At 37.3% G+C, this 11,544-nt stretch overlaps 1 protein-coding gene across 2 annotated transcripts in view; it reads right to left on the bottom strand.

The window, feature by feature from the left end:
* Positions 1 to 11,544, bottom strand: part of lrba (LPS responsive beige-like anchor protein) — a 350,478-nt gene that overhangs the window by 187,878 nt on the left and 151,056 nt on the right. For both annotated transcript variants that reach the window (XM_037532971.1, XM_037532972.1), the window contains exon 34: positions 3,369 to 3,433. In XM_037532971.1, the coding sequence (XP_037388868.1) occupies positions 3,369 to 3,433 (65 nt within the window). The remainder of the gene's footprint in view (positions 1 to 3,368; positions 3,434 to 11,544) is intronic.

Here is an 11,544-nt window from a genome sequence, read left to right as displayed (position 1 = left end):
TAATGCTGAATAACAGATACAGGCTTTGGAGCAAAATATGCTGCCATTTTGCTGACAACATATTTTTCAGTGAAGGCTTATTGCTTGCTTATTTCAACAAGACAACGGCAAACCACATTCTGCATGTATTACAATAGTATGGTTCCGTAGTAAACTAGCATGCATGCAGTCCAGATCTGTCACCCACTAAAAAAAACATTTGGCACATTAAAAAATGAAATATAATATAACAAAGGAGAACTTTATCTGTTAAGCAGCTGAAATCCTACATCATGGAAGAATGGGAAACATTTCACTTTCAAAACTACAGCAACTGGTCTCTTCAGTTCTTAAACACTTAAACACAGAGTACTGTTACAAGACAAGGTCAAGCAACACAGTGGTATGCCCCTTCCCAGGTTTTCTGGAATGTGTTCAAATTCAAAATGGGCATATACTCTTCAAAAGACAAAATTTTTCCATTTCAACATGTGATATGTTGTCTTTGTACTTTTTTCCCATTAAATTTAGGGTTTACATGATCTGCACATCATTGCATTCTTGTTACGCTCTGATAGAAACCCAGACGCTAGCGGATAAGAGGTCATACAATTTATTCATCTAATTACCAACCAAGGTAACATAAAGGGGCAAAACGCTAAAGAATAGTCCTAGTTCACTCCAAAAATCCAAATAAGCAATTCAAGTAATCAGCAAAAGGACCAAAGAGGGAAAGGCAACCGACATAGTCGAAAACAACGAAATCAAACGGTCAAAATCACGATTAGACAACAAGGAGAAAACGCTTAGTAGATTTCAGAATGAAAACAATACCTCGCACTGACTGTCAGAATCAGGCTTAAATACTCTGCTCTAATGAGGCACAGGTGACAAATCAAAAGTCTGGAGACTGTGACCGCAGATAGGTGCGCGAGCCTGAGTCTGGAGTCACAGGATCTCCCAGGGTATTCTGGGAGTTGGAGTTTACTTGACGAGCTGAATGCGTGACAATTCTGTTTTATTTACATTTTAAACAGCATCATAACTATTTTGGAAACAGTGTATATTAAAGAGGAATTCAACTGTTTTGTTGGTTTTTTTTTGGCATAAGTAAATGGTAAAGATGTAAACAAAGTCATTCAGAGTAGTTAAGTGTGAAATGGTCTATCCAGAGCAACAGATTGAGTCAAAATTGTTCATAGTGGTCCACTCCTAAAAGCTGCCACAAAGTTATTACATGAAATGGATATGAATACATTACCTGATGTCTGAGAAGATTCTGGTTTAAAATGTGTTTTTAAATCCATTTATTGTGGAGAGCTACCTGCAGACAAATATTACAGCGCCCCCCACAATTATTGGCACCCCTCGTTAAGATGCGTTAAAAGCCTTCAAATAAATTCCTTTTTTTTTTCATAATGCAAATTGTAGAAAAATGTAACCCTTAACTCAAATCAATTAAAAAAAAAATAGCCACTCGCCTACACTTGCCCATATCTACAGTCAGAGGAATCATCAAGAAGTTTAAAACAACGAACAGTGGCAAACAAGCCTGGATGAGTTTATCTCGTCACCATGCACAATGAGGAAGATGGTAAGAGAAGCAAAAAGTTCACCAAAGCTCACTGTTAGAGAATTGGATCAAAGAGTAGCATCTTGGGGTAACAAAGTCTCCATAACAACCATCAGGTGCTATCTACATGCCAACAAGCTGTTTGGGAGGCATGCACAGAAAAAGCCTTTTCTCACTTACAAGCATAAACATAAACGTCTGGAGTTCACTAAGTAGTACTGGGACTTCAACTGGGACTGCGTGCTTTGGTCAGATGAGCCCAAGATAGAGCTTTTTGGCAGACACATACTCTAAGTTGGTCTGGTGTAACACATAAGATGAGTATGCGGAAAAGCACCTCATGCCCACTGTGAAGTATGGGGGTGGATCGGTGATGCTGTGGGCCTGTTTCTTTCAAGGGCCCCGGGAATCTTGTTAGGGTGCATGGCATCATGAACTCTTTGAAATACCAGGACATTTTAAATCAGAATCTGGTGGCCTCTGCCCGAAAGCTGAAGAAAGGTCATTACTGGGTCTTTCAGCAAGATAATGGCCCTAAACATGTGGCCAAATCTACACAAAAATGGTTCACCAGACACAAAATCAAGATCCTCCCATGGCCATCTCAGGCTCCAGACCTCAACCCAATTGAAAACCTGTGGGGTGAGCTGAAGAGGAGAGTAGGAGAGGACTATGGATAATTTAGAGAGATTGCGCAAAGTACTAACATCAGATGTGTATAATAATAACAATAATTGTGGCACAGATGATTTTATGTAAAATAATTATTTCTTAATGTGGGATTTTTTGCCCACTGAATAAATGCACTTGAATTAAAGGCTGGAATGACTTTGTTTACATCTCAACAACTCAATTATACAGAATATTGGGGGGGGGGGATTCTCCTTTTTCTCCTTTAACATTTAATACTGTGGTATTTTGCATGTTGTGTAGACGTTTATATGTTTGTGACCGATATACAGTTTACCTCAATTCAGTTGACATATATGTTCTGCTTATAAAACATCTGTCTCATTAGCTACTCATTTAGTTTCTGCATATAAAACTGTGTATAATATAGGATAAAGGATAATAAAGGTGATGACTGGAAATGAGCAAGAAGTCTTTAAACAGGAAAACATGAGCTTATAAACAGGACTTTCATCATGAGTCTGAAGATCAGAGAGCGAATGACATTCATTAGCATCTGGTTGGCTCAAGTTACCATACAAACGCATTAATTAGCATGAATTAGAGCTGCTGACACTAACACCAGAGGCCTCTCCTGAAAAAGAACGAGATCTGAGAGCTTCAAACTGGAGAGGACTTCCTTTCATCCCAGTAGGATTCTGGGTAATGCAAGAGTCCAGCAGAGCAGACGCATGCAGTTCCTCCCTGATGTTTGGGGAGACCACAAAAGTCTATTTAGTCGAGAAGCAACAGCTTTGTTGGGCCAACTTTCGCCTTCTTGTTCTTATTTATTCTAGCCTATATTCTTCTTTCTAATATGCTTTGTGCTCCATCCTTAACATTTGTAATTTTTGTAATGTATGTAATTTTTTATCAACTCACATATGAGCCCAACATCTGAACATGTGTATGTGTATGGACAGAACAAACTGCTTCTTTACTCAACTTACTCTTTGATGAACTGAATCTCTTTAAATCTACATATGAGGCTACGCTGCTGCCCAGGGCAGAGAGCAAGGTAGATAATTAAGAGGTGGCTAACACAGGGGTCAAATCTGATAGCTACCCTGTCCTGTTTTACAAGTGGGGTTCTGGTAGTTAGCTGCTTTTATTGACAGGTGAGGAGAGGTGCGGATTAAACTCTTACCTGCCCTCGTTTACAAGCTCAATGAAGGCTAGACCAGCATTCTTCTGAATGGAGTTCTGCCATTCCTGTAAAATATCAGATTATGTCAACAATATTAACACACATATATAAGATACAGCCATACAAACATTCATAAGAAATATACAACAATGTAGCATAAAAGATGAACCAAGATTTGAATACAGAACATAATGTTACTGTTTTTTTTTTAATTATTTTTAGTTCATCTGAAGCCAACTTATGCTCACAGAGACACACATAGAAAGAAAGAAAGAAAAAAGAAAGAAAAACAAAAGACGAAAGAAAGAAATTTATTAGTTCTTTTGAAGCCAACTTCACACAACTTACACACACAAAAAAAGGAAGGAATGAAAGCAAGCAAGCAAGCAGGAAGAAAGGAAGGTCTGAGGTGAAAGGTCACTGTGTATTGCACTCTCTCTCTTTTTTTTTTTTTTTTTTTACTGTCTGTCTGTTTCTCTCTATTCTCAGTTTGTGTTGAAGGTGTCGGTCCAAACAACTGAAAAACCACAGCTCTATCAGCACAGGGAGGAAAGAATGAGTGAACCAATTTGTTTTTCTTCAGCCGAATCAAGATTTCAGCACTTTCCCTCTGAACGTCAGTACCATGATAACAACAACGACAACGTCTTGGCTGAGCAAGAACTATTATGCGTCTAGAAGATTCTCCAGAGACCCACAACTCAAATAAAACATCCCAGATCAGATTCTACAGACGGAACAGAAGAGAGAGCGTTGATGAAATTTATATTTATTATTTTATTTCAGGGAGCAGAGAAAGGCTGTTGAGACGATTTAAAGATGGCTGAATAATTTCAAAATAATAATTAATTTTTCATCACCTGATGGATGGTACAGCTGTAAATTGAGAGTGAGAAAGAGGACAGAAGGATTGTGTTTATCTCAGAATGCTGAAGAGAGACTCAAACCAAAATAAAGCTGACAGACTGGCTGAGAAGAAGAAAAGCGAAAGGAAAGAGGTATGTGTAAAGATAAATATGTAAAATATGTAAATATGAAAGAATGTAGACTACAGCATCACAGCAACTCAGAGGAAAGGAAGATAAAAGGACAAACAAGAGAAAGAAAAGGTAATTTAACAAAAGTAGTATGAATCAGATGAAAACCGGTATGCGGAAAAAAGAGATGATGGATGAAAAGAAGGTAATCAGACATATATAATCAAGAAAAGACTAGGAAGAGTGATGAGGGGAATGGATGCAAAGACAGAATAGACATGGAGGGAAATAGATGGACAGAAGAAAGAAAGAGGTTATCAGATGAAAGAATGATAGCAAAGACAGATGAAGTGATGAAAGTATGTGTAGGTAAAAGGACAGCGAGATGGAGGGATTAAAGGAATCAGAGGTTTTAAAAAAATCAGACAAAAAATTTAAATGGAACAATGGAGAGAGGGAGTGATGGTATAAAGGAGAGATGGAGTGATTAAATGAAGGAGACTGAGTGATGGAATGAAGAAGAGTGAGTGATGGAAGGAAGGAGATATAACATGAAGAAGGGACGAAAAGATGGAGAGACAGAGTAAAGAAAGGAAGGACAGATAGTGTAACGGAGGAATGTGAAGATGGAGGGATGGAGGGATTGAGTGGTGTGATGGAGGGATGGAGCGAATGAGTGATAGAAGGAAGGAGGGATGAAAGTTTGGAAGAATAGAGAGATAGAAGAAATGAGAGATGAAGAAATGGGAGAGAAGGAGATGACTGAAGGAAGGAGGGAAGGAGGGATAAAGGGATGGAGAAGAAGAGATGGAGAGATGGAGGGATGGAGAGATGGGGAGAGAAAGAAAGGTTGGAAATGGAAGGAAGGAGGTGGAGTGGCAAAGGGACGGAGTGATGGAAGGAAGATGAGATGGAGGGGTTGAGTGATCAAGGGGAGAGGGAGTGATGGAGAGATGGAGCGTGGTGAGACACTGCGTGGTGAGGGGCAGTAAGCGTGAGGCTCAGTATGGCTCTGTGTTATTCTGTTTCCCTGGTCTGAATGTAAACACAGAGGAAACAGTTATAAGCAGAACATCAACTCTGCCCAGCCTGCTCAGTGGGAAAAACACAGCAAACACAACGGGCTCCATTCCAATAACTACACAGTATTCGGACACTTTCAGGGAAGAAACCACAGGGAATGAAAATGTTCCATTTAAAAGAGACTTCAAAACTGCACAGGGAATGAAGAACAGTTTATACCATTTGCATGTCTCTCTGATGATATCACTGCAGGGAATTTAAAATTGATCAGCTGGAATTTGATCAGTGTGTTGGGAATGTAAGGCACTACTACTTAAGGGTGTTGTGGAAACAAATATGGCATCACGCAACACACTACTCTGAGAATCTCTTATGTTGGTGGATGTTTCTCCTGTTGCTCTTCTCCATTAATAACAAGATTTCTATTTGTATTTCTTGCCATTTTGATATGCAAGTTGATTCCAACCAAAACTAATGAAAAATTACTATTGGGTACATCTCTGAAAGCCTAGAACACCCTACAAAACTGACAGAAGTTGTAGTCCTTTTTCTCATTTTATTTGTAAACTATTCTGACTACATGGTGTTTGCAATGTTGTATGAATTATGATGCAGGTTAAGTTCTAATGTTTTTGGTAGCTGTAGTCCATCAGGAAATAACACTAGAAAAAATTCCAGATGTTTGTAAGCACAGGACCTTGCAATGTTTGAAATAAATAGAAGTTGTTCAGTTTGGGGGTCTACATTCATGTACAACTAACAACAATGTGCCATTTTACTACCTGCCTGCTGAAAAGAAAGAGTCTTCTCAAAGAAGTCTTGGGTTAATCCTGCTGTGCCTACTGCCTTTGTTATCTTTAGGCTTTATTCTTTGTCAAAATTAAATTATTAATTTAAAAACCACATATTAATTAACATTTAGACATACCTTTAGGTTATAAAACTAAAATAAAATAAAACGAAAATTAATTTTCCATTTTGAACCATATGATATCAGTGATACAAAAATCCTGCTGGTGTGGGTTTCCTCATGTCAGCAATGCATAAAAAGCGGGGAATCTATTTCTACATTTCTACTAATTCTACATTTTTTATTGTTACTTTTATGTTATTTTTGCTCTAAAGTCCATTTAGAACCTTTGTATGGTTTTATGTACCAACAACAGGCATAACTAATTTTTACATAATCAATCATTTTCTAACCTTTCTTTATCCCTTACAATTGAACAATGCCAATCCAATGCCCCATCCAATATGTAATGAATTAAACCTGAAGCCGACAGACCATGCAGCTTATTGACTGGAGAATGTTGATTCTGCTTCCTAAGGTCACTGCCCACATCCTCAGTTCGACGGCTGCTCCCGCATGCTGCCATCACTCAGATAAATGCAGCATTGATGGCCGGCAAAGAGGCATCATTCTTTAATTAAAGAAAGCGATGACCCCAATCAAAGAGCTTTAACGATCCGTTTTCTGATGGTTATTGGATTTCCAGTGGTCACTCTGTGCCACACTGATACCGTTTTATGGCATCTGACCTGTCAAGAGGATACAAGCAGCACATTTGTGACCTCTCAACTTTGACCCTGACCCCTAGGTCCGAGGCCACAGTGACCGCTCGACCCGATCCATCCAGGTCATCTCCCCGAACATCACACTTCCGAAAGAGAACAGATCAATTTCAGCAAGGAACCTAAAATCACTTTCCTCAGATCCAGCTGTAACAAACCTACAGACACTTAAAACCCTTTAAAAGTCTCCAATTTCCAAAATCATGCTGTAATTTTACATGAATTTCTGCTCAATTACAATTCATTGAAAAATTGTTTGGAAAGTGCAGACACAAAATTTTCAATCCATACCACGTGTTTGTAAGCTGACAAAAATTTTATTAGAATTTGAATTTGCTGGAAAGACATTGTGTAAATGGCAAAACTAACCTGTCAATACATGTGAATCAAATGTAAATACAACTGTATTAAAGCGAAGACATACAGCTGTGAGGTATGCTAAAATAAATATCACTTATTCAAGGACAGAAGATCTGATCTAGTGAACCATTTCTTTAACATTTTCCAAAGCATGCTCCAAAAGCAAGATCTTCCAAGTTCTTGCTGTTCTTACATTCAGAATGTGACCTCCATAACTCACAGCACTTTCAGCACTTCATTACAGCAGCGCTGCTTTAGAGAGATAAGTCTCTTCCACACAGGACACAGTCCATATAAACTCTGAGATGTGCTGAGACACATTGTCTCATGCTGTTAACAAACTCAGCACTTTTTGGCACTGATTTACTGTTTATAGTGTACAGAGGTCTCTTCGGTTTGACACCAACAGAGGCCTTCCACTTTTAAGCAACATTTCTGAACAATAAAGGACATAACATTTCTGGATAATATACAATATATAGGAGAATATAAAACATTTCTGGATAATATACAACATAAGTGGAAAATTCATAAGAATATATAAACGTTTCAAACATTATAGGAAAATATAAAACATTTCTTGATAACACATTTTACAAGTATTTACTGTAACGATTTACAAGGCTGTAACGATTTACAAAATCCACAATTCAGTTTGATTCAACATGGTGGTGTCCTGATTCAAGACATTTTTTTAACAGCTAAAATAAGGTGTGCCTAATGGTAATACAATTATGTTAATATTTCCATTTTCAGTTTCAACATTCAACTGTATAAAAATACAATATTAGCCTGATCCTTTCAAGCTGGTTTCTCAGCAGCACAGAATCGCTAAAACAAGAGCCATGCTTTATAATGTCCTGATCTAATTAGCCACAAGCTAATTTAGTTCTGAGCAAACACAATAGCCACATTTTAGACTTAAGCTAATGCACAAGTCATGAGCTAAAAAGCTAGCCCTGAGCAAATGCCTTAAGTTAGCTAATAAGTTAGCTTTTGGCACTAGTCACAAGCTAATATGCCCACCAAAATCTAACACAATAGGCAAGAACTATGTTAATCCTGTACTAATGCACTTGCCACAAGCTAGCACAGCCACAAGCTAAAGTGTTATCTCCAATCTAATTTACTGGCCATGAGTTATGCTAGCCCCAACGGAATTCAATAGCTATGAGCAAATATATTTGCCCAAATTTAACATGTTGGCCTCTATATAATGAACTAGCCATGAGCTAATGTGTATTCCCCCATATAACACACTAGTGCAGTCTAATGTGTTACGATGTAATTATACAGGCGGTATTGTAACAGCTTTAATATTTACCTATAAATTTCTTTACTGTACAGCACTACATTGCTTGTTTAGTGACTTGTGGTGTGTCTTGTTTCCTGTTGTAATTGTCCTCTGAGATTATTAAAGTACTCTATTTAGTTTGTTTTAGTGTCCTGAGTGAGGTCAGTAAAGCACCCTCAAATAGAATATGTACATTCTTAGGAAATTTGCCAGAATTAGAACTAAAGTTGTCTGAGTTGAGAGAGGCTGGAGGAGAGATCAGATCTGACTACTCTCATTCTCAGCAGTGTGAACCTGTACAATATGTGCCTGGAAACACATACACAAACAGCTGCAATAATAATAAACAATAATAAAGATTTTATTTTGATCAAAAATACATTTAAAATCCGATCATAAAGTCCAAATCCAGACTCAAATCCAAGCAGAGCCGAATCCAAATCCAGCCTCAAATCCAATCCCAACCCAGACTCAAATCTAATTCAAAACAGCAAAGCAGTTGATCTGAAACTCTTGAGACACCATGTAAAAAAATTTTGGGTGTAATAAAATTGTATTAAATTTACACTAAAAGCTTCCCACTCTAAAGTCTAAAAAACTAAAAAGGTTCCCACTCCATGATACAAACATCATCAATGCTGCTTAGCCAAACATGCTTTGCAAAATAACTTTTACAAAACAAATACATTTGCATAGCACAAGTTTGCTCAATGACCAATTATGTGTACTACGGGCCAAAAACATGGGAGCAAGTAGAAAAAAATGTTTTATCTGAATCTTAATTTAATAATAATGACAATTTGTCAGCAATGTACTCAATACCACACATACTTATGTCCATCTAGTTTCTCCCAAGAAGTTTGTGGTGATATAACTTTTCCTCTAGTATTCTATAGGAAAAATCTCCCTCTTTGTAGATAACACTGTATTGCAGTTTTCAATTCCCTCGACATCCTCATTTTTAATTAAATAAAACAGGAAATAGAATAAATGTATGGAAATACACATTGATGCCATTTCAATTCAGAAGTCTTTCTTTGAAAGAGTGATTGTTTAGCGGTAATTGATCCAGAATTCCTGTTTAAGTCGTTGTTTAGTCTTGTATGCTGATGACTATGTCTTCAACTGCAGCTGATTGAGAAAAGTGTAATGACCACAAAAACTAAAACACCTCTGACACAACACAGACTCACAATGCAATGCAGCAGTCTCCCTCGCCACAGAAGGGCAGGAAAGTGGCTAAGACGTTTGGTTCCCCTCAACAAAAAATAAACAAGTCACTCGCGAGTTACCAATCCATCAGTTACAATCACAAGTATTTGTTTGTTTTTGGCTGGCTGGGGGATTGAAGTTCGTTCAGAACAGAAGAAATATCTGTCAAACGTGAAAGCAGAGCTGGGCATCGTGATGAGAGGGAGAAGTTTTAAATCAGGTCTCTGTATGGAGCAATGTGATTTATGAAGTGTGAGTAACTACTGTACAGCTTTGATCAGGCACACGACTGAGATTTAAATTCAATATATATCCAGACTCAAAGTCCAGTCCAAATCTAGATTCAAAATTCAATAAAAATCTAGATAAAATACAAAATAAAATACCTGACCCAAACCCCAACTACAACTAGACCCCCAAAATTAAGTCTAAATGCATATTCAAATCTGGTTTAAATCTAGATGTAAATCCAAACCCAAACTCAAACAATAAAATCACATTTAAAATATCCAAACCAAGCTAATTTCCAGTCTGAACCTCCAGATCAAAACTTCAACTAAAATGCAGATGCAAACCTAAATCTATATTCACATCCAAAGCCAAATTCAAATCCAGACCCAACCTAAAACTCAACACCAATCCAAATCTAGACCAAAAATTCTGACTCAAATCCAATCTAAATCTGATAGCCTGAAAGTGTGCTTTCAGAAATTTTAAACCCCCGTTATTTTTCTGTGGTTGTTCTAACAGAGTTTAAAGTGTCAGAACTTCAGATAACTGGAAATGACTGAGTTTATCAGAATGAGTGCTGACAGTAGCATAGTCAGTTTAATTACTGATGAGAGGGAGTGAACACTTCTACACGCCTCAGTCCTGTTAAGAGATCTTATCTAGTCTAAAGAAAACACGCACCCACCGTACAGCGGCTCCCTCTGTGTTCACAAACTTACTAAACACAAAGAGACTTAAAGAGGGTGGGCAAATATTTACTTTCACCAAACGCAAAGGTTTCTTCTCAGACACACAGTTGTGATTCCTCACAATGTACATGCAGAGCTTTGACAAGCTTCAAACACGAAAACTGCTGATCTTTCAAACACAGAGGTTTTATTAGATTTTTGAAAAATGCATCGTGCCACATTCTTGTCCAAATGATTCTTGTCCTCTTGTCTGGTTATTTTTGTTTATATTCAAGCACTGAATATAGAGCTTACATTATGACCCGAGGTTACAAGAATAATAACAACATACATAAATCTCTCTTAAATAAAGAAACAATGCCAATGCAGATTAGAATGTGCACTGTTATGATTTTTACCCCACACTTCAGCATATACAAACATTAGAGAGGAAGAAGAGGGAGAGAGATCAACAGGGAATAGCTCTGAACCAGCAGAGGTGCGCTAAAATCTCATGCAATGCTGTAAAGCAGGGGAATGAAAACTTTTCGTCTTGAAGCAAAGTGTAATATATATGCATACACACAACACCACAAGAATGTTTTTTAAAGAATACTTAAAAAGTATTTAATATTGCATTTTTAACATTACACTTTATTTTGTAATTAAATACTTCAAAAGCACACTCAAAAAATATTCATGAGACCTATAGGGTTAGAATAACTTTGTCACTAGGGTCAGTTTTGTTAGCTTAAGCATTTACAAAGCTCTCCATATATATATATATATATATATATATATATATATATATATATATACATATGGAGAGCTTTGTAAAT

This window comes from Pygocentrus nattereri, chromosome 22 (assembly GCF_015220715.1).
Source record: "Pygocentrus nattereri isolate fPygNat1 chromosome 22, fPygNat1.pri, whole genome shotgun sequence".
Taxonomy (NCBI): domain Eukaryota; kingdom Metazoa; phylum Chordata; class Actinopteri; order Characiformes; family Serrasalmidae; genus Pygocentrus; species Pygocentrus nattereri.
Note: the sequence above shows the minus strand (reverse complement) of the source record. Positions and strands in the feature narration are given on the sequence as shown.